The sequence below is a fragment of the Podarcis bocagei genome, assembly GCF_964188305.1.
Source record: "Podarcis bocagei genome assembly, chromosome: 18".
Taxonomy (NCBI): Eukaryota; Metazoa; Chordata; class Lepidosauria; order Squamata; family Lacertidae; genus Podarcis; species Podarcis bocagei.
The window spans coordinates 11173044-11200913 of record NC_138144.1 but is presented as its reverse complement, the minus strand read 5'-3'; the positions used below and the strand labels follow the sequence as shown (position 1 = coordinate 11200913).

At 48.1% G+C, this 27870-nt stretch overlaps 1 protein-coding gene across 4 annotated transcripts; it reads left to right on the top strand.

The window, feature by feature from the left end:
* On the top strand, positions 1-27870 carry SLC25A42 (solute carrier family 25 member 42). Of its 4 annotated transcripts, XR_014003650.1 has the most exons (10): positions 1-289; positions 10039-10264; positions 15521-15646; positions 16481-16592; positions 17428-17453; positions 18419-18585; positions 19159-19275; positions 22603-22754; positions 23669-25549; positions 25589-27870. XR_014003650.1 is itself a non-coding variant. In XM_081177984.1 (9 exons), exons 3-9 carry the CDS (start codon positions 15560-15562, stop codon positions 23992-23994), a joined length of 987 nt encoding a protein of 328 aa, XP_081034110.1. In that variant the 5' UTR covers positions 1-163; positions 10039-10264; positions 15521-15559; the 3' UTR covers positions 23995-24180. The 4 variants fall into 4 exon arrangements, 3 of the variants coding, with proteins under 3 accessions (XP_081034110.1, XP_081034109.1, XP_081034111.1); XM_081177984.1 differs by lacking the exon at positions 25589-27870 and having other exon boundaries at positions 1-163; positions 23669-24180; XM_081177983.1 differs by lacking the exon at positions 25589-27870 and having other exon boundaries at positions 1-236; positions 23669-24180.

Here is a 27870-nt window from a genome sequence, read left to right as displayed (position 1 = left end):
GCTACACACCCCCAGCTCCTTCAAGGGCTCCTCATAAGGCTTAGTTTCCAGACCCTTGATCATCTTGGTCTCCCTCCTCTGCACACCTTTCAGCTTGTCAAGATCCTTCTTAAACTGTGGTGCCCAGAACTGGACAGAGTATTCCAGGTGTGGTCTGACCAAGGCAGAACAGAGTGGGACTATGACTTCCCTTGATCTGGACACTAGACTTCTGTTGATGTCCCCTGGATCAAATGGTAGAGAACCAGTGCAGACCATATTGACCTAGACAGACGAATGCTCTGACTCTGTAAGCTTCCTGTGTCCCTAAGGACCAGCTGAGTTCCTTGTGCTGGGGCTGGTTAGCCCCCTTCCCCCCCCCCCAGCCCTATTTAATGTGAATCCATTGGGATTTCTGTTCATGGTGATATTGGGGAGGTTACATTATTCTTATTCTTGTGGTGGTGGTATCAGGGTGGCCACTTAATTAATTAAGTTTGTATATTGCCCTACACCTGTATATCTCAGGGCAAGAAACCAAACCAAAAATCCCTCTTCCAATCCTGCCTTTGATACTGTCCCTGCATAGTTTTGGGGGCAGACATGATTTGCTCCTAAATGGCGCATGCCCTGTAATTTCTTGCTGAAATCCTGCAACTTTTTATACTGCGAATGTTCTGGTTTGGGATTTCCTTGTTGTGCAAAAGGGACCTTCTGGAGGTCAGTAACAGTGGGGTGGCATGCATTGCTGAGCAACTAATATAAAGCAGAATGGTGTGTGGACGGTCCGGGATAAACCCAGCACTGATGCAGAATGACCTGATCAGTTGCAGCAGACTCCCCTAGGAGGAAAGGTTCCTTCAGCGTCTGGGACATTTTAGTTATGAGAAAAGGCAGGTAAGAGGCGACATGATGGAAATTTACGGCAGGTCCAGGCAAGTCCTTAGAACTATGGCACTCCCTCCCATTTGAGGCAGGAATGGCCAACAACTTGGTTGGCTTTGAAAGTTGATTGGGCAAATTCAGGGAGGAGAAATTCGGTGGCAGCTCGCCACTATGGCTTTATGCCCTGCTCCCATGTTCAGAGGCCGCAATGCTTCTAAATCCCAGTTGCTGGAAGCCACTGAAGGGGAGAGCTCTCTTGAACTCGGGTCCTGCTCGTGGGCTTCCCAGGGGGCATGCATCTGGTTGGCCACAGTAACAACAGGATGCTGGTTAGAATCAAGGTTGCAGGTTTGATTCCCATATGGGGCAACTCGCAGGGGGTTGGACTAGATGACCCTCAGGGTCCCATCCAACGCTAAAATTCTGTTTCTTGATGGGCTGTTGGCTGGATCCAGCAGACTGTGTTTATGCTGCACAATGAGCCCACCCACAGAAAAAACACACCAGCCTGGAGCGAGATTTCTCCCCACTCTTTGCAAAGATGCATTGCTTTCTCCTGTGTATATAGATTGAGCCTGACCGTGCCGGCGCCGCCAGATGGGAGTTGGAGCCCAAACATCTGGATGGCACCAGGTTGACAAAGGATGGTCCGCACCAGAGTTTCCCAAACTTGGGTTTCCAGCTGTTTTTGGACAACAACTCCCATCCTTAGGTGCCCAGTGGTCGGGGATGATGGGAACTGTAGTCCAAAAACAGCTGGAGACCCAAGTTTGGGAAGTCCCGATCCACACCAACACAGGTGCAACTACATATGCAAAAAAAGGTAGCCTTATTTATAGTAAAAACCGCCATAATTTCACTTCAGGGTTTGTGGACCATTGTGGAGCTTTTGACGATCGATTGACTGAAAGTTTAGGACAAGAATTGCGTAATGGCTTCTTTTCTTTAAGTAGTTAAAGCTGGATTAAAAGCAGATAAAAGCAGATAACAACAATTAAAAGGAATTGGCAGCTCTCAAAACAACTTCAGCTCCCAAATGCCTGGTCTGCTTTTAATTTCTCCTGGAAGCTAATAGCGAGGGAGGTGGATGCACCTCATGAGTGAGGGCATCTCACAGATGGGAAGTCACCACCAAGGAGGCCCCGTCTTGGGTCACTGCCAACCGGGCACCCTGGCAGCCTTGTGTTAACCTTGTGGATGGGGGGTGGCGAGGGCGGAGGACTTCTGTATCTTTTACCCCGACCAAGCATGGCTCGTCTTCCAGCCTCGCCAATGTGAAGGAAGGCCTCCAGTCCTTAGTGTATAACATGGCAGTGGCAGAAAGGAGTCACCCCCTGCCAGTCTGCTTGCTTTCCTGCGTGGAATGCCTGCTGGCAACAGATGAGCTCAGTCGTTGGAGCATGAGGCTCTAATCTCAGGGTTGTGGGTTCAAGCCCCACAATGGGCAAAAGCAAGGCTTTCCCCCCAGCTGGAACTTAGTTCCGTTGCCTCTCGTGCAATTGCCTTTGCCATTTTAAGAGAATGAGGGAGGCATTCAAAGTGAGTTCCAGCACCTCTTTTTCAAGAAAACTAGCACTGGTAAAATAACAACCCCCTTGGGCTCCCTTCCAGCTCTACAATTATAAGATTCTTTGACCAGGAATTTGGGATTCAAGGCTTTCTCGTCACTTTACACCAGCCCTGTGAGGTAGGCAAGGAGTTCTCTCTTCATGTGGCTGATAGAAGTGTGGGTGGAAAAAATGAGGCTGCAGGGAACAATTTCATAGCAGAACGGGGATTTGAACTCTGGACCGAAACGTTGCTGTTCCGCTCTCTTTTTAAAAAAGTCCCACATCTTTTGCCTGGAGGCTCTACCAGAATCCTTAAAAACAGCTAGGGAGCACTGTTTTCCCCCGACGTGCTACTTGCAGTGCTGCAAAGAGGACTTTTAATCTTGAGGAGCAATAGTACAGTATGTTTGCCTAAGGAGCTGCCCAGCGGGTAGACTTTGAACGCTCTGGTTCTGGACAGACCTCCAGGAGGGGACCTCTGCAGGAATTCTCCCCTGGTAGGCAGACAGGGTCAGCAAACAGAGGATAAACAAGCTGGTTGACTCCACTGACGTTGGCTGGGTCTAAGCCCCTGGGAGTGGGACCCTCACCTCTGGGGAAGGGAACCCACTGGAGCGTGATGGGGGATGATTATTGGAAGGCTGGATCCCACCAAAGGAGAGCCGGCTAGCCTAGCATGCTGCTCTCAAATGCATCTTCAGGGTCAAGCGCAAGTCAGGCCCCACAGAGAGCACTCTGCAGTAGTCCAGTCTGGACACATTATTAGCAATAGGCAACATTTTACTGTTTTAACATGTTCCGTGAAATTGCTCCCTCTAACAGTAAATCTGAAGAGATGACAGATTAGCGCCTGGCTAATTTCGAACACTGATCTTACAAATACAGTGGTACCTCTGGTTGCGAACGGGGTCCGTTCCGGAGGCCCGTTCGCAACATGAAAAGAGCGCAACCCACAGCGGCGCATATGCCTATGCGCAGGTTGCGATACGCTGCTTCTGTGCATGCGCATGATGTCATTTTGCACTTCTGCACATGCGCAAGCAGCGAAACCCAGAAGTAACCCTTTCCGGTACTTCCGGGTCACCGCGGGACGTAACCTGAAAGAACATAACATGAAGCAGACGTAACATGAGGTATGTCTGTACAGTCATAGCTCGGAGACTCACGCAGAGAGACACGGTTGGGCTCCTGTGAAGCCAGCTGGTCCCCATTTTATGAATAAAATCACATATCAGATACTCGCGCAGAGAGACTCCTCTGAAAGCAGCTGGCTCTCACTTCCTCTGCATCTTCTTTTTGCACCGTTCAGTTCAGGAGAGACAAGGTCTCCATCTCCAAGAAGTCTGAGGAAGCCTGTTAAGCTCTGAGTTTTTCCCCAAGGGAAAAAGAAATAGGTCAAGGCCTTTTTGGGAAAACAGCCATTCAGGATTATCTTACAGCCTGCCAGCCAGTTCCCTTTGGCCGAGGTGGGGAGTGGGCAAGCGAAGAGAGGTTTTCCTTTCCCCATCCTTTCGCTTCTTGGTGGTGGGCAGTGAGAATTTTGTGGTTTTGTGGAGAGACAATGGGAGAGCCTGGCTCCTGGTCTCCCAGCTGGGAAAAATCCCAGAGGTTCTTGGGGTGGTGGGGAGGCTGACCCCTTTAAAAGAAATAATGGTGAGGGCCTCTCTCTGCGTGGCTGAACTTGTGCCTAGGCTGGTCCCAGGAGAACAGGAGGGAATCTTATTTACTGTGGCTGCAAAGAGCAATGCTTGGGAAATGCACCCAAATCTATGCTTTGAACCAGAGGTTCCCGCCCGCCCTGGGAGCAGCAGGCTTTGGAAAACTGGTGTCGCTGGATCGAGACCATCAATTTTGCAGAGTTAATCTCTCCCCCCCCCCCCAATTCTTTTGCCCAATCTGGGGCTCGAAATAGTTTGAGCTGGATTTTGAACAAATGTGCAATTAATCGTTACTGCTTTGAATCTTATGGTGTCAGCACAGTGGTTCTCGAGCTTTCAGAATAAAAATTTGCTCACGCCACACCGGATTTTTTTATTGATAAGAAATATATTGGAAAACAAAAAGGAACAACTTCTGGCGGTGTTTGATTTGTAACGTAGAGCACAGTTACTTTATAATGCGATCATGGGACACCCAGAAAGTATTAAACAATGCAGCAGCGTAAGGACACACATCATTCCCAAAATATAATTGTAAGCGAACCTCTTACATATGAACCTTAAACAGTGCTTTTTCTGGGGTACGCAGGGGGACCCTACCCCCAATCATCTTTTTTTAGAAAAAAAGCACTGACCTTACATATAAACTCAGTGAGAGGTGTGAGCTTGGTTTTTTTGCTAGGTAATCTCATTTATATTAGCTCAAATTTGAGACGAACAAACACTCATCAACACAAAGCAGCCTTCCTCTTTTCTGATCTTTCATATTTGTAGGAAAATCCCTGTTCACAACAATATGATGTGGATAACTGTAGAAGAATAGCTAATACAGTGGACGCTCTGGTTGCGAACGTGATCTGTGCGGGATGCACATTCGCAACCCGCAGTGGCGCGTCTGCACATGTGCAAAGCGCGTCTTAGTGCTTCTGCGTATGCGCGACCGCCAAAACCCAGAAGTAACCCGTTCCAGTACTTCCGGGCTTTGGCGGTCCGTAACCTGAAAAAACCAACCTGAAGCCTCTGTAACCCGAGGTGTGACTGTGGTCTTGAAGAGAGGCATGGGTACTGTTTCTAGGGTATGTGTGTGTATTTGTGTGTGTGTAAAATTATTTTGATGCAATACCATGCTTACTACACTGAAAAGTTGAAATGTTTCTTTAATTGTCCTTGAATCTTCGCAGCACAATTGCCACCCTCTCCTGCTGCCCTTTGAGAAGCACTGGGTTAGTATATTCCTTGGTGGGCAATATAAACCACTATTTGTAACCACTAACCTGTCAAGTTTCTAGATCTCATGGTTGCAAAAAACCACACAAAAAAATATGTATACATGGATGAGATCATGGGTTCAGGTCCCGGCATCTTCGGATAGGACTGGGAATATCTGTCCCTGGGAATGGCAACAAGCTGCTGCCAGTCAGTGTGGGCAATACAGAGCTAGATGGACCAATATAATCCAATTTCCTTACAAAACACAATTATATAGAAAAGAGAGGGGAAAGAATTTTTTTTAAAAAAAACAGTTTTATTGAAGGTTTTTAATATATTGAGCACTAAAATCCCAACGCATTTCTAAAAAGATTATAAAAGATTATAAAAAGGAAATAAAATAATATTTTCCTCTTCTTTTTTGCTTTTTCTCTTACCTATAAAATTGTGTTTTGTAATAATATATTGTTGTTTATTGGGACGTGGGCAGCGCTGTGGGTTAAACCACAGAGCCTAGGACTTGCTGATCAGAAGGTCGGCGGTTCGAATCCCTGCGACGGGGTGATCTCCCGTTGCTCGGTCCCTGCTCCTGCCACCCTAGCAGTTCGAAAGCACGTCAAAGTGCAAGTAGATAAATAGGTACCACTCCGGCGGGAAGGTAAACGGCGTTTCCGTGCGCTGCTCTGGTTCGCCAGAGTCCTGCTGGCCACATGACCCGGAAACTGTACGCCGGCTCCCTCGGCCAATAAAGCGAGATGAGCGCCGCAACCCCAGAGCTGGCCATGACTGGACCTAATGGTCAGGGGTCCCTTTACCTTTATTGTTGTTTATTATCTTTTTAGAAGTGTGTTTGGATTTTAGTGCTCGATATGTTAAAAACCTTCAATGAAATTGTTTATATAATGCATCTTCTGCAAATAATAATAATAATAATAATAATAATAATAATAATAATAATAATATCTTTATTGTCATTGCCCCCTTCGGGGACAACGAAATTACTTGACTGCTCCATAAAAACACTAATTAAACAATACAGTATAATACAGCAAGGGAGATTAGATGACTTTCAAAGTCCGGGCTTCCCATTCAGGGCCAAGATCGCTCTGGAGAAGAAGCTGTTTTTAAGACGGCTCGTTCTTGTCTTCATCGACCTGTATCTCCGTCCCGACGGCAGGAGCTCGAAGAGACAGTGACCAGGATGCGATGGATCTTTTACTATGTCCAGAGCCTTCCTATGGCACCTTGTGGCATAAATCTGCTCTAAGGTGGAGAGTGGGCATCCAACAATGCTCTCTGCTGCCTTAACAACCCTGCACAACCCCATCCTGTCCTGGGTAGTACAGCTTCCGTACCACACACATAAGCCATAAGTGAGCACGCTCTCAATGGCACAGTGATAGAAGGCAAGCAGCAGTTTCTGCAGAAGATGGTTTTTCCTTAGTATTCTCAAAAAGTACAGTCTCTGCTGCGCCTTCTTCACAAGCCCCCTTGTGTTGACACTCCAGGACAGATCCTCTTGTAATTCAATGCCCAAAAATCTGAACGTTGTTACCCTCTCCACACAGACCCCATTAATCAAAAGTGGCTGGACGTTGCTCTTCTGTCTCCTGAAGTCCACCACAAGCTCCTTTGTCTTCCTTGTATTTATGAGCAAGTTGTTAGCTTTGCACCACTCTGTCAGCCGCTCCACCTCATCTCTATAATCCGTTTCACCCTCCCTTTCAGGGTGAAATCCCAGTGCGGCAAGTTATAATCTCACAATAAACTGAAATCCCAGTGTGGCAAATTATAATCTCACAATAAACATATTTTTTTAAAAAAACAGCTGAAAGCTTCTGTGACCAGTTTCACCCTCTCTTGTTGGCTTGTGAAAAATGCCTCTTCGTTTTATAGAGAATCTGCTTAGTTACTGAATTCCAAGGAGTGTTGCTATGCTGCTGGTTTTGATGTATTTAAAGTCTTGCCACTCCAGTTTCAAAAGTGAAATGTGGTTTGATTCCCCTTTGTTTGAATCCTGAGGTTTGTGGCTGGCTTTGGGTTTGAGGAGGCATTAGGCAGTGCGCAATGGGCTACCTGTGACAATCAGCTCTGCCTTTCGGAGAGGTGAATTGGGCGCCTGCAGGGTAAGGCGATCTCGTAGGGAAACTGGTCCCAATCTGTCTTGAGGTTGAATCCCAACAAGACAGAAGTGCTGTTTCTGGAGGATGGGGGGCAGGTGGGTGTGGGGGACTCCCTGGTCCTGAATGGGGTAACTGTGCCCCTGAAGGAGCAGGTGCACAGCCTGGGAGTCATTTTGGACTCACACCTGTCCATGGAGGTGCAGGTCAATCCTGCATCCAGGGTGGCTGTCTACCACCTATATCTGAGGCCCGCCCTGCCTGCAGAGTGCCTCGCCAGAGTGGTGCATGCTTTAGTTATCTCCCGCTTGGACTAGTGCAATGCACTCTATGTGGGGCTACCTTTGAAGGTGACCCGGAAACTACAACTAATCCAGAATGTGACAGCTAGACTGGTGACTGGGAGCGGCCACCGAGACCACATAACACCAGCCCTGAAAGACCTACATTGGCTCCCAGTACGTTTCTGAACACAATTCAAAGTTGGTGCTGACCTTGAAAGCCCTAAATGACCTCAGCCCTGTATACCTGAAGGAGCATCTCCACCCCCATCATTCTGCCCAGACACTGAAGTCCAGCTCCGAGACCGCCTGGTGGTTCCCTCATTGTGAGAAGCCAAGTTACAGGGAGCCAGGCAGAGAGCCTTCTCGGTGGTGGCACCCGCTCTGTGGAACGCCCTTCCAGCAGATGTCAAAGAGATAAACAACTAAATGACTTTTAGAAGACCTCTGAAGGCAGCCCTGTATTGGGAAGTTTTAAATGTTTGATGTTATATTAGGTTTTTATGTGTGTTGGAAGCCACCAACCCAGTCAGGTGGACAGGGTTGTCACTGTTGTTATTATATACTAATAGTAATACCTTGAACTTGGCCCAGTGGCAAATTGGTAACCAGTTCAGATCTCCGAGTAGGTGTGTTGCTTTCGACAAGGCCTGTCAGCATTCGCACTGCAGCATTCTGCATCAAGTGCATCTTCTGGGTCAAGCTCAAGGGAGGTCCCACGGAAAGTGCATTGCAGTAGTCCAGTCTTTAAGGATGGCTATTTGAAGATGAGTATTGTATGACCGAGTTAACACGCAGCGCCACTTGTCAGGTGTGTGGATGCAACCTCCCCTCTTTCCGTTGACCTTTGGACCTGATGGTGCTCTTGTGCCGCTCATAAACAGCCCTGATGCCAGAAGCCTGCCTGCATTCTCTCTCTGGACTGACCTGCTGAACAAGTGGGAGCAGAATAGATGGAGCCTTCCTCCTTTTTTTTTTATACAACCCATTCTCTCTCACTCTTTTAAAATTTTTATTAAGATTTTCCATCATACAAAAGAAAAAGAGAAATACTGTAATACATAACAGAAAAGAAACCTTAAATCATTATATATTAAATCATTATACAATATCCAAAAAAGCTAAACAAAATAAAATAAAGCCACCACCCTATTTAACTTTATTCCACCGCTACTCATCTTCTTTAGAATCAATTTTACCCTTATCATTGCATTCTGATTGTTTTTATTTTCTCTATATACATATATATGTCATTGATAAATTATTGTTTTGATGCATTTACATTCTTAGTCTAAGCATATTAGCATGTCTTTTTCAGATTAGTATTTTGTCATATAGTCATCAAAGCATTGCCGTTCATTTTTTAGTTTTTTATTTGACTGCTGTCTTATGGATGATGTTAATTTAGCCAATTTTAAATATTCATTTAATTTGAAAATCCATTCCTCCTTGGTAGGCATAGCTGTCAACCTTCCCTTTTTTTGCGGGAAATTCCCTTATTCCAGTGCCGTTTCCCGCTGCTTCCCGCTGCTATCCTGGATTGTTAGATATCCCGTAGACTGTCCCTGGGACAGGTGAGGCTGCTGATCCCTTATTTTCAAATCTGAAAGTTGACAGCTATGTTGGTAGGTGGTTCTTTAGCTTTCCATTTAGATGCTACTACTATTCTAGCTGCTAGGACAGGACAGTTAGATGGATCCTGCTTTTTGCCCTGTTTGGGTGAGGGCTACCTTTGGGTATTTTCCATCTCTCTTTCTATCCTTGCATTTTGTTTTCGTCGGCTTTCTGTGTCACTGCTCTGGGCAGCCTTGTTCCAGTGTCGAACGGCTCTTACTCTTAGAAAGTTCTTCTTAAGGTTTAGTTGGAATCTCCTTTCTTTTGACTTGAAGCCATGGGTTCGAGTCCTACCCTCCAGAACAGGAGAAAGCAAGCTTGTTCCCTCTTCCATGGGACAGCCCTTGAGATGTTGGAAGATGGCTCTCATATCTCCTCTCAGTCTCCTCTTTTCCAGGCTAAATGTACTCAGCTCTTTCAACCGTTCCTCATAAGGCTTGGTCTCCAGTCCCTTGATCATCTTTTTATCAAAATTTCCAGACTTTTAGCTGTTTGCAATGAGAGAAAAAAAGCAATGAAATGGCTCAACGGATGCTTCCAGTGGTTTCCCCAAATTCAGCTGAAATTGCAACTTATACTGGCTTCTCCAGTCTGTAGATTTTGATAATAAACCTGATTTGCAATGGGGGTTGGATAATTTCGATTGCAACTGTACGTTGACCAGTTCTTCGTAACATTGGGTCGTAATCTCCTTTTTTGCAATATCAATGCATTAATTTATTGCTGTTTATATCATTTAAAGGCTGGCCACACTTGTCTAATCTCACCGGGACGCCGAGCACGCCAGGAAGACCTCCTTGGAACGGACAAAGGCAGGTCTCTGTGCTGAGTTGAACAACGAAGGTCAATTTCGTCCATTTCCTTGAGGTGCCGAAGTGTGTGGGTGTGTGGGGTGTCCTTTCTCCTGCGGAGCTCAGCCACCCTCCCTCTCGAATCTTCTCTGCCGTGAGCCCCACCTCTGGACCCAGGTAAGAATATTTCTCCTCTCTTCCCCCTGCTGTGTGTGTTTCTTGTTAAGTTTCTTTCGGCTGAAATTTGCAGGAGGAACCCATGTCTTTCTGCTCCTTTCTGTATTTGGGTCTGGTTCCTTCCAGTTTAATTTTTGGGGAGCCAATGGTGCTGAACACCTCAAGGTGCTGGTGGAGGAGAAGGATGGAGGAAAGCTGCCTGGCTGCAATCAGTGTTCAAAATCCCCCTGGCAATGTATAAAACAAGTAATCATTGTTGGAAATGTAAAGAAAAGGAAGGTACTTTTTACCATATGTGGTGGGTCTGTAAGGAGGTGAAGGCTTTCTGGGAAATGATTTATAAAGAACTTACAAAAATGTTGAAATATACATTTGTAAAAAAAAACCCAGTAGCCTTCTTACTAGGCATTTTTGGTAATGAAATACATAAGCAAGATAAAAGACTGTTTTTATATGCAACAACTGCAGCAAGACTATTACTAGCCCAACGATGGAAACAACAAGAGATACCAACGAAAGAAGAGGGGCAGACGAAACTAATGGACTATGCCGAATTGGCGAAAATAACAGGGAAAATTCGGAACCAGCAAGAGCAGGCTTTCCTGAAAGACTGGAATAAATTTACAGAATACTTGAAAGACAATTGTAAACAACTAACCGCTAGTAGGGTTGCAAGAAATGAGAGGCACAAATACAAGATGGGGGACACCTGGCTTGAGAGCAGTACATGTGAAAAGGATCTAGGAGTCTTGGTTGACCACAAACTTGACATGAGCCAACAGTGTGACGCGGCAGCTAAAAAAGCCAATGCAATTCTGGGATGCATCAATAGGAGTATAGCATCTAGATCAAGGGAAGTAATAGTGCCACTGTATTCTGCTCTGGTCAGACCTCACCTGGAGTACTGTGTCCAGTTCTGGGCACCACAGTTCAAGAAGGACACTGACAAACTGGAACGTGTCCAGAGGAGGGCAACCAAAATGGTCAAAGGCCTGGAAACGATGCCTTATGAGGAACGGCTAAGGGAGCTGGGCATGTTTAGCCTGGAGAAGAGGAGGTTAAGGGGTGATATGATAGCCATGTTCAAATATATAAAAGGATGTCACATAGAGGAGGGAGAAAGGTTGTTTTCTGCTGCTCCAGAGAAGCGGACACGGAGCAATGGAGCCAAACTACAAGAAAGAAGATTCCACCTAAACATTAGGAAGAACTTCCTGACAGTAAGAGCTGTTTGACAGTGGAATTTGCTGCCAAGGAGTGTGGTGGAGTCTCCTCCTTTGGAGGTCTTTAAGCAGAGGCTTGACAACCATATGTCAGGAGTGCTCTGATGGTGTTTCCTGCTTGGCAGGGGGTTGGACTCGATGGCCCTTGTGGTCTCTTCCAACTCTAGGATTCTATGATTCTAAGAAGTTTTGTAAGGTGGACTTTATCAATTATTGCAAAGTATAATTCAAAAATTGTTGATCTATGATTAGGATTTAATAGTAATAATTATAATCCCAAAATGACGTATTAGATAATAAGTGGGAAAAGCATTAGTCAAGGAGGACAGAAGTCTCAGGGTGTTGTGGCCAAATGCTTTTTATATCATATATAAGTTGAATGTTATGTTTAAAATATCTGTAAAAATTAATAAAAATTATTATTAAAAAACTCAAAATCCCCCTGGCAACAGGCGCGTTTTGCAGCTGGCTTGGGTCCAATTGTGACCCCATGGAGATCTCAGGGAGCCAATTTGGCCCCCCAACGTCTCCCTCTGGCCGGCCCCTCTGACTTTCTTAAGCAAGTCAGCAGAAGAGACTATTTACTGCATTTATCTTCCAACTTTTTCTCAGAGGAGTGCATGGTTCACCCCCCTCCTCAGGGAGGGAGGTTAAGCAGCTGTGAACTGACTCACCAGGTCACCCAGGGAGCTTCAGGGCAGAGTGGGGATTTGAACCCTGATCTCCCAGGTCCTTGTCCAACACTCTAACCACTACACCCCACTTCCTTCCCAGAGTTAAGTAGGCAAATAAATATGGGGAAAGCAAAGTGTCCCTTAGAGAAGGATCTGAAATCTTTTCCTTGAAGCTGGAGTTTCATCATAGGAATCATAGAACCATAGCGTTGGAAGGGACCACAGGGGTCATCTAGAAGAATAATAACTGTTGTTGTTGTTGTTGTTGTTGTTGTTGTTGTTGTACCCTGCCCATCTGACTGGGTTGCCCCCACCACTTTGAGTGGCTTCCAGCATATATAAAAGTATAATAAAACATCACAGAGGAACAAAAGGAATCTTTTGCCCAACGTGGGGCTCAGACCCACAACCCCAAGATTAAGAGTTGCATACTCTTAATCTTAAAACGGAGCTGTTTTATTCTGGATTGTTATTTTTGACGTTTTAACGTGTTATAAACTGCTTGGCGATTTTTTCCCTTTAAAATGTAAATCAGTATAGAAATGAAACTACTACTACTACTACTACTAATAATAATAAAGTTCATTGCAATAAAGAAAAAAGGTGCCTGGACATTCTGTCACGGTAACGCAACCAGATTTAAGGTCCCGATTGGCGATTAGCTGATATATCTGAGTTCCAACCTTGTGTACGCAGCTCTGGCAAGCGTCGTAATGCCCTGTGCTTGAGATTAAGATCTCTCCTGCTCAAGTTGCAGCGGGAGAATTAAGATAGCAGCCGGGCGGTTAGCTCACACTACTCCCACCCACATAATCTCGCCGTCTCTCCTTGGCAGGCGCTCAAGCCGAAGCACTGAGTGGTGATAATAATATGAAAAATATTGTGTCTGCCGTCCTCAGCCCTTCTCAGTAAGGGGGGCAGCCGGTGACATCCGAGTAAGCCTGTTGTTTGCAGGGGAAAAACTCCCAAGATCAGTGATGGTTTCTGCTTTGCCCGAGTCCTTTGCTGCAGGGAATTAATTTCATTCCCCCTTTCGCCTGACACATGGAGTGCAACGCGACGTATGTGGTTCTCCTCCTCCTCATTTAATCCCCACTGCAGCCCTGCGAGGTGCGCCAAGCCGAGAGGCAGCAGGTTGCCACAGGCTGCCTGGCGGAATAGAAAGGTTTCCAGTCAGTGCTCGAAAGGGGTAAAGGGCGGGTGAGTAATAAAAACAGCGCATGATCAGGCCCAGGGGCCAGCATCCTCACCGTGGCCAAGCAGACACCCTTGACAGGAAACCCGCAAGCGGGATTGGAACCCCAGAGCCCTCTCCCCTCGTGCACCTGGGATGCAGAAAGATTTCTCCCTCTGAGCATCACCCTGTTGGCTAGTGGCCGTTCCTCTGTGAGTTCATCCAATCCTCTTTTGAAGCCAGCCAGGTTGGTGGTCACGCTGCCTCCTGTGGCAAGGAGTTCCATAGTTTAACTATGTGTTGCATGAAGGAAGGCTTTCTTTCATCTGTCCCGAATCCCCCAGAATTCAGCTTCGTTAGGCAAGGAGTTAAGCGTCTGAAGGCAGCCCTGCATAGGGAAGCTTTTTAACGTTTAATGTTCTGTTATGTTTTTTATACATTTTGGAAGCCGCACAGAGTGGCTGGGGCAACCCAGTCAGATGGGTGGGGTATAAATAATAAAACTATTATTATTATTATTATTATTATTATTATTATTATTATTATTATTATTATTATTATTATTATCATTATCATCATCATCATCATCATCAGTGCTCCCCCGGGGGTACTCAAGTGTACGCAGTACCGGCATGGTTTTTTCTCTAGAAGAAAAGCACTGATGTTGATGATGGAACAGGACATCCTGGGATTTCTTCCTTACAGGGGGTTGGTCTAGATGACCCTTGGGATTCCCTTCCAACTCTACGATTTAATAATAATAATTTATTATTTATACCGCCCCCCCATCTGGCTGGGTTTCCCCAGCCACTCTGGGCGCCTTCCAACAAAAGATTAAAAGTACATTAAAACATCAGTCTTTAAAAACTTCCCTAAACAGGGCTGCCTTCAGATGTCTTCTGAACGCCAGACAGTTGTTTATCTCCTTGACATCTGATGGGAGGATGTTCCACCGGGCGGGAGCCACCACTGAGAAGACCCTCAGGAATGATTCTTATTTTCATCAGAGAGATGTTGGAGGGTCTGTAATATGTGCTGCATTAATCATGGAAATGTTTGTGCGCATGTTTTTTTAAAACCTAAGTAGACGTCCCTCTAGTCCAGGAGCAGGGGGGAGGTCGTCTTTGCTCTTCTGCTGCTGCTCTGAAACCTGATTTGTGTCCCCCCTGCCCTGGTTTTTTATTCTCGACCTTGAGCTTAGTTCTGGTGACTCCACCGCTCCGCTCCTCCTCTCTCTCTGCAGTTGTGCATTGCTGAAAGCGGGATGTCAGAGAGCGTTTCTGGCCTGGGAGCTTCCCGTTGCAATCCTTCGTGGCCAAAAATAAGCTGGGGTGGAAAAGGGATGAAGGGGGGGGGGGAGGCAGAGGGGTGTGCTGTGACCACAGGCCTGTTTTTCCCAAAATGAAATTAGTAGTTCAAGAGAAGAATGGTTCCTTCTCCAAGTCTGTCTGTCTGTCTAGCCGTCCACTGATGTGTCAGTTCCTTACCCAGCTGTGTGTGAATAATAATAATAATAATAACAATAACAATAATAATATCCTGCCTTTTTGTCTAACAGAGACTCCAGGTAGATTACAGCTTAAATAGAAATAGCTAAAAATATTGGGTGGGTGGGAGAATAATAATAAAAAACCACAAATAAAAATACACGAACACATATATATATAAACATGTAAGGAGTGTCTCCACCCCCATCGTTCTGCCTGGACACTGAGGTCCAGCTCCGAGGACCTTCTGGCATTCCTTCACTGCAAGAAGTGAGGTTACAGGGAAGCAGGCAGAGGGCCTTCTTGGCAGTGGTGCCCGCCAGATGCCAAGGAAATAAACAACTACACAACTTCCTGAAGGCATCCCTGTACAGGGGAGTTTTTTGATGTTTGATGTTTTACTGTGTTTTTAATATTTCATCAGAAGGTGCCCAGTGTGGCTGGAGCCAACCCAGCTAGAGGGGCGTGCAGGAACTCTCCTCTTTCCTCCTCCCTCCAAGCTCATTTTCCTCTTGTGCTGTGTCTATTTAGATTGTAAGCTTTTTCTTCAGTAATTTGTTAGCTGCCCTGGGAGCCTTTTGTCGTTGTCATTGTTGTTCCAAATTAAGGTACTTCTTTGACTTCCTAACAAGTCCATCCGATTCAGGTTTTGAGCTACTGCCCTTAACTCCCCCCCCCGCCCCCCTTCTCTTCCTCAGGAGGTCTGGTTCTTTTCCTGGGCAGCCCCTGAGCCTGGGATGGGGAATGGGCGAGCAGCAGGAGGCCAAGTGGGTTTCAAGCAGAAAGATGTAGAGCCGCAAATCCACATGCCGATTTTGCCAGAGGTGAGTGCTGAGAACGCTGGCAGCATGAAGGTCAATTCAACAGGATAACAAATACTTGAGAGATGTAAGATAGGAGAACTGAATAAAATGGTTAGTGTAAAATGCAGGGATGGTGGATAAACTAAATGAGCCATGGAAGGGGAAAGAGGGAGGTCATCAAATGTATGGTGTTTATTTTGAGGTGCAAAATTGAAAACTTAATAAAAACTATAATACAGTGGTACCTTGGAAGTCGAACAGAATCTGTTCCAGAAGTCTGTTCGACTTACATAATGTTCGGAAACCAAGGCGTGGCTTCCCATTGGTTGCAGGAAGCTCCTGCAGCCAATCGGAAGCTTCGAAAGTTGCGTCGGACGTTCGGGTTCCAAAGAACGTTGAAAAACCGGAACAACCACTTCCGGTTTTTGATCGTTTGGGAGCCAAAATGTCCGACTCCCAAGGCGTTTGAAAACCAAGGTACAACTGTAATAAAAAAGAGTTGAGTGCTGGTCTCGAAGTGGGGGTGGTGGTGGGCATTGTAGGTGGAGAGAGTTTCAGGGAGGAAGGGTCCAGAACATCTGGAGAGGGCACCAGGTTGGCAAACGCTGCCCTAGAACAGCCTTGCAGTTAAACCAGGTAAGTTTACTAGTCCCACATAAATCCATATAGATTTGCAATCTGAAGGGGCAGGCCTGATCACCTATGGCGGACAGGAGCCAGCAAGGAAGAAGTTCGCCAACATCTCCCTTATCCGCTCACCTGCTGCCGGTTCCTGCTCGCCCTAGGTGACCAGCCAAGTGGCTTGTGAGTGTCTAGGCTGCTTCCTTGCCACTCTCCTTTGGTTTACTGTTCCAGGCTGCCCAGGAGAGAAGGAGTGTCCTCAACTCCCTGATATCTGGGGCGTTTGCTGGCGCTGTGGCCAAGACTGCAGTGGCGCCTCTGGACAGGACGAAAATCATATTCCAAGGTATTTGGGGGGGGGGGCAGGTTTTTATAATTTTGTAAGTTGTGTATGCCATATCATCACAGTTATAACAAATAAAGGCTTGACATATCTCGCTTTGCATGTCATGAGTCTGTCTCATATATTAGTTTCACCTTTTAAGTTGAATTACTGAAAAAAATGAACGTTTCCACGATATTCTAATTTTTTGAGTTTCACCTGTATATAAAAATAGAATGGATGCAGGGAAAACATAATTAGATGGACAACCCTGTTTTTAATGCTGTGGAATTTCAACTCCCATCGACAGGGCAGAGAATCCCCCAAACTTAAAGCCTGGTTTGCAGCTCAGATTAAAATCTCTCTCTATATATATATATATATTTCTGTTTTGAGGATTAATCCTCCAATGAGTTTTTGCTGGAAAGAGATTTGGCTTGATTCAGGGTTTGTTTGCTTGTCTTTGGACTGGCTTATCTGCCGGCTGGGATAATTGGGGGCAGGCAGAGTCAACCTGAGATTGGGGAGAGAGAGAGAATTGTTTTGGGGTGTTTGCAAATTGCATAAGAGATAACTGTTATGGCTATATGGGGTGGGGGAAACTGGGAAAGCAGGGGAGAATTCTGGTGGGGTTTTTCTGTTTTTTTAAGTGTAAATCACAAGAGAATGCGGCTGATCAGTAGTCTTCAAATCCTTCTAGGCTCCAGTATTGATAAAGAGCTTTGAAAGAAATAGTTATGGCTCTTACCCTAGGGAAATCCTAGTTCACTGATCCTTGAGTGTTAGTGGATTAATTGATTTGTACCTGCAAATGAGTAAAAGTATGCTTGCTTTTAATTTTTCTGCTTTTCTCTTTCAGTATCATCTAATCGGTTTTCTGCCAAGGTAAGAATTAAAGCACAATCCTCCTTTCTTTGCTCTGTTGCTTAGCTGAGCAGCTTTGGTTTTTTTACTTAACAAAGTCCCCCACCCCAAATTTTTAACCTGTACACCCCCTGCTGGGGTGTTGGGGAGGGGCGGTCTCTCTGGTGGGGGACATGTCCTGCTCCTTCTGGGGTTTTTTGCCCACCTTTGGTCCCCACCAGCACTCAGCTCTCACCTGTGGCTGCTGGGTGCTTTCAGCATACAACAGTGGCCACAATCCCAGGAACAGCTTTGACTGGCTGGCTAAACCAGGTGAGGGGAGCCAATAGGTCTCAAACCCTCCGTGAGTCAGGGGCTTCCCCTGCATGCGAAGCCAGGCTCCGGTGGATGGAACAGACGAGACCAAGAGGGAGTCCAGTGGTCAAGAAGGCAGTTTCTGCGTGCGCTATAGAGGGGAGTGAGGGGCAGGTGGGGCCCGTCCACCTGGGAAGGGAGCCTATCTAGGAGAAAGAAGACTGGTCCTTGTGGGACATCTTTGGGAGAAGAAAAGGCCACACAAATCTTGAGGGGAGTCCCTCAGGCGGTTGGATGGCGCCCTGTCCGCCTCCTTCCGGCAACTCCTGCAGCCAAACATCTTGCTCTGCTTTCCTTTCGATCCTCCATCAGCGAGCCCAAGAGGGGCGTCTTGCCGTCTGGGCAGCCCAGGATCTCCATGCGCCCTGCTCAGGCTTGCGTCCCGGGAGGGGGGCCACTTGAGTGCTGCAAACTCAGCAGTCTGGCTTCACCCCCAGAAGCGCACTCCATTGTCTCTTGAGGCAGACAGACGCCAACAACAGCAGCACACCCCACCTCTGGAACAAAACCTCCTTTTTGGGATTACAGTTTGTGGTCTGCCAAAAGCAAGGCAAACCGAGAGCCCTGGTTCAGATGATGCGCTCAGCCTCTCGGTCCCTCTTTTCCAACAACTCTGCTTCCGCTCTCCGTAGGAGGCTTACCGCCTGATCTACCGCACCTACCTCCACGAGGGCTTCTTCAGCCTCTGGCGGGGGAACTCCGCCACCATGGTCCGCGTGATCCCTTACGCCGCCATCCAGTTTTGCGCCCACGAGGAGTACAAGCAGATCCTGGGCAGTTACTACGGCTTCCAGGGGAAGTAAGAGGCTGCTGGGGTTGGGGTCTTCTGCAACAGGGTTGGGTCACGGGGGTCTCCTCCTCCTGCTGCTGCGACAAGCGCCCTTCCCCCTTTGTCTCCCAGGACCAGGAGAGGCATGAAAAGGCGGAGGAGAGGTTGCCTTCACACTGACGCAGTCTCCGATTGCTTGGGGAAAGCCCTGGATCGAAGGCGACTTAGAAAGCTGTGGGGAGACAGATTTTCAGTTTCAGCAGCAGGTTTTCATGGAGTAAGACCACTGGGAATGAGTTGCTGTGCTCATTCGGCCTAGCCCTTAGTTGGATTAGTTTCAGCGTTCATGATAGGCCGGTTGGTGAGAGCATAATGCCAAGGTTGCAGGTTCCGTCCCCCTGTGGGACAGCTGCACCACAGGGGGTTGGGCTAGATGCCTCTTAGGGTCTCATCCAGTGCTTCAATTCTAGGGTCCACCAGGAAACTTTCCCTAAAAAACTGATCCTTTTCTGCCCACAATGGAACTGTAAACCAGCTGCTGGAGAAAAGAGCTGTGGGGAATCCCACTTTTCAAAAGCCTCTCTTTCTCCTTCCTGCTTCCAGGGCACTTACCCCATTGCCCAGGTTCATCGCTGGCTCCCTCGCGGGCACGACGGCCGCCATGTTGACGTACCCCCTGGACCTAGTCCGCGCCCGGATGGCTGTCACGCCAAAGGAAATGTGAGTTGGCGCTGCGGATGCTCCTGTGGAAATTTTGGGTGGGATGGGAGTACCTAAAAGTAACACCTCAAAGCAGCTCGATTTGCACTGTAAAAAGGTAGTTGGGCACAGGCCTTTTGGGTTTAGCTGGGATAGAGGCTCGGACGAAAATGGAATACCAAAACGACGCAGTTTTATGAAATTATTCTTTTCTCCATCAACCCCAACTGTAGCAAAAGGCTAAATCTCTAGGGGATGAAAGGCTGGATGAAAAAGGCAGGTCTTTTACAGAGGCTGATAAGTTTGACGTGGGTTCATAAGTCTTCTTTTGGGGGGTCTCAGCAAACAAGATTCTCCCCTCGTGGGATTGTTGCAAGACGTATTAATGTGCCTGCAGCACAACCAGGGAGGATTTGACCTGCAGATCTCAATAAATAAGCTGTTCTGTGCAGAGAAGGCGCTCCCTCAGGCTGGAACGTAGTCTCTGGCACCAAAGCGAAGGGCTATCTGTGGTCGCCCCCCCCATGAATTGACATATGTCCATCTGAAAGGAAATGCCACTCCTGATCTCCTCCCTACTTTAAAAGTACCAGTCGGCCCCCCCTTCAGGGCATGGAACTGACCAGCCCTGACTTGAGAAGTAGAATCCTAGAACAGTGGTGTTGGGAGGGATCCCCGAGGGCCATCTAGTCCAACCCCCTGTAACAAAGGGGCCTTTTGTCCAACAACCGCTAGCTTTTCCCTTCAGTGTCTTGTTCGATGTTCCTCTTCCCCTCCTCCAATGCCCTGCGTGGCCGTCGTCCAGTGTCTAAAATAGCCTGGGTCCTTCTCAGCAGCACACCAGGTGTCATCGGGTGCCCAAAATAGTTAAGTTGTGATATGGGGCCTTGGTGTGTTTGTGTGTGTTGGTTGTCTCTCTTATGGCTATGGGGGGGGGGGAGAGAATGTTGACAAGGGAGCCCATCCTGTTCCTCTTTTTCCCGGCAAATATTTTTAATTTCATTTTGTGGCGGAAATAAAAGAGGGGAAACAGGTATAACGGCAGCAGAAACTTATAAAATGGAAAACAAAGCTGTAAAACAGGCACGCATAATGCGTACTACTAAAGGTAAAAAAGGTGAAAGCTACTGCTACTGCTTCTACTAATAAGAATAATATTTATATGCGGCTCAGCCAGATATATAAGCCCCAGCCACTCTGGGCAGCTACCATCCAACTGAAACATCAAACACAATAAAACATCAAACCTTTAAAACTTCCCTAAATCAACTAAGTCCATTTATTTCAATGGGTCTACTTTGAGCATGGCTACTTCCGTGTGCACTTCTAAATGTACTTACTGGGAAATAAACCACACCGAAAACAGCTGAACTTACTTCTGAGTAAATAGGAACAAGAATGCACTGTAATTAATGGATTTCAGACTCTGGTTACTGAAGCATTTCATTTCTGCCGCCAAGCTTTCACAAAATAAAAAAATCAAATGGAAATGAAGGAATTCAGTTGCGCAGGAGCTAAGGTCACAAAGTCCAAGTGAAGAATATTAGCTTTATTTGGTTATCCAGTCTGGTTCCAGTTTTGGGCAGTTTTCCACTGAGTTGCAATTACTATTTGAGCTGCTACAGTCGTATATCAGACCAGTTCTATAATTCTATGATTCAGAAAATATTATTTGAAATGAGCCTCTTACATATATATCTTAAGTACCTACACAAACGCATTGAGAGTTATGAGCTTGTTTTTGCCGGGTAATCTCATATGTGGTCTAATTTGAGACAAACTTGTCTTCTCAGCAACACTAAGAAGCCTTTCTGTCTTCTGATCTTTCATATTTGTGGAAATCCCTCTTCTCAACAATATGTCAAGGAGAACTGTAGAAGAATAATAGAATAGTAGAGTTGGAAGGGACCTCTGAGGGTCATCCAGTCCAACCCCCTGGAATGCAGGAATCTCAGCTAAAGCATCCATGGCAGATGGACACCCAACCTCTGCTTAGAAACCTCCAAGGAAGGAGAGTCCACCCCCTCCCGAGGGAGACATCCGTTCCACCGTGGAACAGCTCTTACTGTCAGAAAGTTCTTCCTGATGTTGAGTTGGAATCTCCTTTCTTGTACAGTGGTACCTCTGGTTACGTACTTAATTCATTCTTAACCTGAAACTGTTCTTAACCTGAAGCACCACTTTAGCTAATGGGGCTTCCCGCTGCCGCCACGCCACTGGAACACAATCTCTGTTCTCATCCTGAAGCAAAGTTCTTAACCTGAAGCACTATTTCTGGGTTAGCGGAGTCTGTAACCTGAAGCGTCTGTAACCCGAGGTACCACTGTAACTTGAAGCCCTGGGTTCAAGTTTGACCCTCCAGAGCAGGAGATAGCAAGCTTTCTCCCTCTTCCATCTGACAGCCCTTGAGATTTTGGAAGGTGGCTCTCCTGTCTCCTCTCCTCTCACTCTTTCCCAGGCTAAACATTCCCAGCTCCTTCAACCGTTCCTCATCAGGCTTGGTTTCCAGACCCCTGAACATCTTGAATAGCCAATGCTCTTGAGGAAAGGCATGGATCATGTTTCTGGTTGTGTATTCAGGTTTTTTAAAATCTTGATACGATGTTAGGCTATACTACACTGAAATGTTCTAAGGTTCCTTTGGTTGTCCTTGAATCTTCCGGCCACTCCTGCTGCCCTCTCCTGCCCCACCGGTGTGGCAGGCCAGACCCTGTGATAGCCAAGAAGGCTTGTTGCTCGAGAGGCATGATAACAAGACACGATTTCTGTCAGCATCGCCCTAGAGCCAGTGCACCAACTGGACTCTTGCACCTCAACCCCGACTGGGCTAGGCCAGCTGGGTAGCACCGCCAGAGACCTCCTTTTCCCACAGGAACAGGTCACAGTGCTGTGGACTCACAGCTTAGAGCTGAGAGCACCGGATTCACTGTCTCAATAATACAGTCGTTGAGCGGCAGAGTTTTGCAGAGTCTTGCAGAGTATAAACCACTTGGAGAGCAGCTCTGTAAAATATCTTCCTTTTATTCTGTAACTACAACTATGATACAAAACTATATACAGAGCTGAATATTCTAAGCATAAATCAATGCTACACTGAGAGTCTGCAGCTGCTCTTAGCAGCAATCCTATCTCTAGGATCTCTAACACTCTCACTCTCTCCGATACACTGACTGACTGACTCTCTCTCACACACAGAGAGATGTTGCTGGGCAGAACAAGTAGATAGGCAGGACACGCCTCCTCTTCTCTGTGGAGAGTCAGCAGAGACCATCAGGAGATGGTCAGGAGATTCTTGGGTATGGGAGGGGTGAAATCTCCTCAATTTCTCTTGCTCCGCTCTCCCGGCAGGTACAGCAACATTGTCCACGTCTTCATTCGGATATCCCGGGAGGAAGGGATGAAGACCCTCTACCGGGGCTTTGCCCCCACCATCCTGGGGGTGATTCCGTATGCTGGGCTGAGCTTCTTCACCTATGAGACCCTGAAGAAGTTTCATGCAGGTAAAAGCAGCAGGGCCAGGATGCCAGGCTTGACGAGCTCCTTGGGCATCATCCAGAAGATGGGCTCTTATGAATGGCTTTTAAGATTAGGCAAATCCACGGAAGAGCAGTGGCTACTAGCCATGTCTCAGAGGTGAGCTGGCAGTAAATCACACCATACAACTGGGAGTTAACTCTTTATTAGCAAGGACACGATCGGAACAGGAGTGTCAGGCCTAAGGAGCACAGCAGCCCCCTATGAAGCAGCCGCTGAAACGGAAGGTCCCTGCCTCCCCACCGCCGTCCAAGTCCCTCCAGGATTTCCCCCCAAGCCATCGAAGAATGCCCCTGCATGCAGCCAACCTCTCCTCCACCCTCTTCATGCCTCTCCTGGTTCTGGGAGACCAGAAGGGAGCGCAGCTTGATGCAGCAGGAGGGAGAGACACCCGTGGCTCTTCCCCTCTCTGCCTCTTGGCCTCCTTCCTCTCCTGCTTCAGCTTCTGCCTCCCATTCTGGACTTCTCTCTGCCACTGACTCTTCCCGCTCACCAAGCCTTGTTGCCTCTTCCACTTCTGACACCTCCTCCTCCCCCCAGTCCTCTCCCCCTGGCCACTCATCATCGCCCCACTGCTTCTCCCTGGGCTCTGAGCCGTCTTCCCTTGGATGTCCCCAGCTGGTTCCTCCTGCCATTCCTCTGCCTCATAACTAATCCATGCCACCAGGACGGCTGCGCACTCCCTCCACTGTTTGGAGGCGCTGCCCCTCCTGGCTCCTGGCCATTGCAGTTGGGGTGAGTTGCTGTTGCACTAAGGTCCTGGCACTCTTGCAATTTCTGGGGGTCCTGGGGCCCCGTGGCGGAAGGGAGAGAGGGAGAGCTGTTTGTGCCATCCCTGTACGTCTCCACAGTTGCCCACCAGCTTTTCCTCTTCCTCCAGAGCGCAGCAGCAGGACGCAGCCCTACCCCATGGAGCGGCTTGTCTTTGGGGCCTGTGCCGGCCTGATTGGGCAGTCTGCCTCCTACCCGCTGGACGTTGTGCGGCGGCGGATGCAGACGGCCGGGGTGATGGGCCACACCTACAGCTCCATCCTGCGCACTATGCGGGACATCATCCGGGAGGAAGGACTCGTCCGCGGCCTCTACAAGGGACTCAGCATGAACTGGGTCAAGGGCCCCATCGCCGTGGGGATCAGCTTCACGACCTTCGACCTCACGCAGATCCTCCTCCGGAAGTGGGAGCAAGGGGTGAACGTGGAGAGGTAGTGGCCGGCCGGTGACTGGCACTTGGTACACATGTTGGTGGAAAGGTGGGCAGGCATCCTCTTCCTCCTCCCTCCTTCCCTCCTCCCCGAGCCAGAGGGTTCTCGCGGCAGAGCTGAGTGACCCAGCGCAATCTCTGTTAGGTCCCCACGACCGCAGCATCCTGCCCCCTGCTCCCCTGAGCTTGCGTTTGCGAAAGAGAAGCCGCCGTGTCCTTTGCCGGTGGCGTTTTATTGCTTTCTCTCTCCTTTTCCCACCGAAGTGGTTGAAATTCCTCTGAATTCTGCTTGGATTTGTGGGGAACTGGCAAGGGGTCCTTCCAGAAGGCTGCAGCCATGCTATTTACTTGATTTTGCCTTGTTGTTCTAGACCATGGCGACACAGTCCCCTTACATCTCCTGCCTCTAGCTCTCCTGAACCCTTTATTTTGTAGGAAGCCAAACTTACCTGTATGCTTGAGACGTGGGGTGTGTCTGTCTTGGGGTTGCCGCTCCCTGCGGTCTCCGCCCTCCTTCCAGCAAATGGTTTGTTTTCCAAGCCCTGGAGACTGGGGCCCTTCATCTCCCCCCCCCTCCCTACTTCAAATGCTTTTGAAATTATGCCCCAAAACCTCCTGGAAGAGGGCCAGCCGGCCCCAAGGGAGAAAAAACCAATGACTGGAGTCTTTCCTTTCCTTGGGTTTGTCCAAGGCAGAGAGGTCACAGTGGAATCTTGAATTCTCTTGCTGCCGCAATTTGCGCAGCTCCTGGTTCCGAGATGGGATCAGAAGTTTGGGGTGTCGCAGCCTTCTTTCCTTGCTTTTCAGGGACTATTTTAATGATCTGTATTTAGATATGCACACCTATTTCAGAGTTCAAGCTTCGGAAGATGGCATGCGGTCGAGCTAACCTTTGCTCCTCCGAATTGTCTCTGCTTTTTAGCAGGGCTTCCCCCTCCAGTATTAAGTGTCAAAAGATGGAAGGAATAAGGACTCTCTGAAAGAGGCATTCCTAGCCCAGAGCAGGAGATGATAGAATCATAGATGCCTCATCTCAGATTGGAGATGGGGAAAACTTTTGTCCCGACGGTCAGGGATGACAACGAAAAATGGACTTCCATATGTTGCTGACCTTCCAGGTGAGGATGGGAGCCAGGTACCTTGAACATCTAGAGAGGAATTGGATCGGAGAAGGCATTTTGCAGGTCTCCTCCTGGGAAGAGGAGTGGGTGTTTTGCCAGACAGTCCTGGGTCTCTCGCTGTGTATGAGCTCAGGCACTCCCCACCTTCGAAAATCTCCTAGAACAGGGCAGCAATCCTGTGTCCCTCCAGATGTTGACTGACTCCCACCAGCCCTTTCCTGGAAATCATGCAAGATTAACCCTGCTAATTTCTCTCTCTCTCATCTGCCCTCCACTGCACTGCACTGCTTCCTAACACTTAGCAAGCAGAATGCCTGCCTTCAACAAAACCGCACCAGGGATTCACCCACCACCACCAGATGCAAACCTCAAGAGCTTTTACCTCCCCGGTATGAAAATAGATTGAACGGGGTGATGCATGTCCTAAACAGGAAGCCCAGTTCATGCAGGTTGGAGTGTTTTGCACATTCTGAAAAAGAGTTCATGAACCCCCCCCCCCAAGACACTTCTTATGCAGGTTGGACTGTTTTGCACATTCTGAAAAAGGTGGACTACCACTGGGAGAGCAGAACCTACACAGGGTTTCCAAACTTGGGTCTCCAGCTGTTTGGGGACTACAGTTCCCATCATCCCTAACCTCTGGTCCTGCTAGCTGGGGATAATGGCAGTTGTAGTCCCAAAACAGCTGGAGACCCAGGTTTGGGAAACCCTGGTCTACACCCACCCACCCACCCACCCTGTTTCCCCAATTCGCATTTTTCTAATTCTCCGTGCCATCAGCAGTTGTGATGGATCGCAATTGTGGCTCAGCGGGTTTTGTTTTTGTCGGGGAGAGAATTTCGGAGGGACGGCAGGTGCCACCTCGCCAGCAAAATAATGCTCATCTCACTGTGTCAAACCCAGATCTTGGGAGCATATATATAGATGTATGTATATATTCTCGGAGAGAGATTGCCAGCTCAGCGAAGGTGGCTTGCTGATTGCTAAGTCTCAAGCTGCTCCTTCGTTCGGACTCTGGGGTGCTTCCTTTTAAACCTCTCCCTGCACGTCCTAAAACCTTGAGGTAAAATAGGACAGCGTCCCTGGGGAAGATGACTTTCCCTTTTTGGGTTTAAGAGGCTGCAAGCTAGTGTCTTTTGATGGCCACACTACAGCTCCCATAATCCCCTGCCAGCTTGGACCGACAATCAGGGCTGATGGGATTGGTAGTCTAGTGACATATCTTCCTGCAAGGTCTTGAGTATTTGGGATGACCTTTTCTTCCCTCTCCCTTTTGAGTTTCCACCGCCAACCAGACTCCAGAAGTGAAGACCTGAGCATCTCCCATTCCAGCTCCCTCCCTGACCCACAATCGCACCATCCCCTTCCCAGTCGGCTGTAGATCTCTCCCCCCCCCCTCCCGCTTCCTGATAGCTTTCAGCTGTGGAGCTGGGTTTATTTATGCAAATCTTACAAAGTTGGCAAGGAGCAGTTAATTGGTGAAAGCCATTCTGCCGGCCTAAGGCCGTGAGGTCTCCCTTCCCCAAGATGGACTTCAGGCGGCTAGAGAATTGTTCCTGGGATGCTCTGGGCTGTGGGTCACCCCTTGCCCCAGCCTGCAGAGAACCAGATTTTCCAAAGCAGCGATCCCAGAGAGATGCTTTCCCTTCCCTAGAATCTAGCCCAGGGTTTCCCCAACTTGGGTCTCCAGCTGTTTTTGGACTACAACTCCCATCAACCTGAGCTAGCAGGACCAGTGGTCAGGGATGATGGGAATTGCGGTCCAAAAACAACCAGAGACCCAAGTTGGGGAAACACTCACCTAGCCCCCTTCCTACCAGCGTTCCTCATAACATGGAGGCGGCAGAGGTCATTTCCGGGGGGTCCCCGTAAGTTGGCTGCCCTCCGGCTTCAAGATGGCACTACGGCGACATGGGTGGGGGGTATCTGCACCGCTCTAGCCGCCATCAGTCGGGCGCCTGGAGGGACACAGATGCTCCCTGCCGTCCTGCTCCCCAGCACCCAATGGTGGGGGCGGGGGGGGCGCCGTTTCTACAGCAGGTAGGAGAAGTCGTAATTGCAGCGGTTGAATCAATGCACAACGGAGCTGGCATCCGAGGGAGCCTTTTCCAGCTGTGCTGCAGTTGTCCGTCGTTCCCGGCCACTGGAGATGCTGGGGGGGGGCACCCCTGCTTTAAACACCACCCTTCCCTAAGAACCGAGACCTTTTGCCAGGGGGACTCATTCCCCATTGCAGGGAATGGTTCCAAGAATCTGTTGCTCGGTTCACAAGGGGCAGGGGCCGACACCCCCAACTCATCATTCTTGATACAGGAGGGGTGCAAATTGATAGCGAGGGTCAAAGAGTGATCCGGGGGCCGTTGTCTGCCACTGGTGATCCCTGGTGAGTCCCCAGAATAGCGAGTCTGTAAACAGTGTTGTGTCCCCTCCCTGAAAAAAAGCCCCGGCCAGCCCCCCCCCTCCTCCTCCCTCTTGTCATGACAGTGTATTAACCAGGATGGCTTTTTGCAGGGAAGGTGGGTAACTCTATGCAGGAGTGTTTGTGCGGTCCGTTGTCAAATGCTGCCTTTGTGTCTCTCAAAGCGAGTGCGTCTGACGCCTCCGGAGGGTCCTGTGCGTGTGTGGATTTTTGATCCTTTTGTTTTATATATATATATATATACATACACACAAAAATGTGTGTCTATAGTGACATAACTTGTACAAAGATCTGTGCCAAGAAATGATGTATATTTAATAATAAAGAGATGATTTATCGAG

Excerpts from the sequence above, each read along its gene's own strand:
- SLC25A42 (XM_081177984.1), top strand. The coding sequence starts at position 15,560 with ATGGGGAATGGGCGAGCAGCAGGAGGCCAAGTGGGTTTCAAGCAGAAA. Across the intron at positions 18,586-19,158 it reads TACTACGGCTTCCAGGGGAA|GGCACTTACCCCATTGCCCA; the intron begins GTAAGAGGCTGC and ends TCCTGCTTCCAG. Across the intron at positions 19,276-22,602 it reads GCTGTCACGCCAAAGGAAAT|GTACAGCAACATTGTCCACG; the intron begins GTGAGTTGGCGC and ends CTCTCCCGGCAG.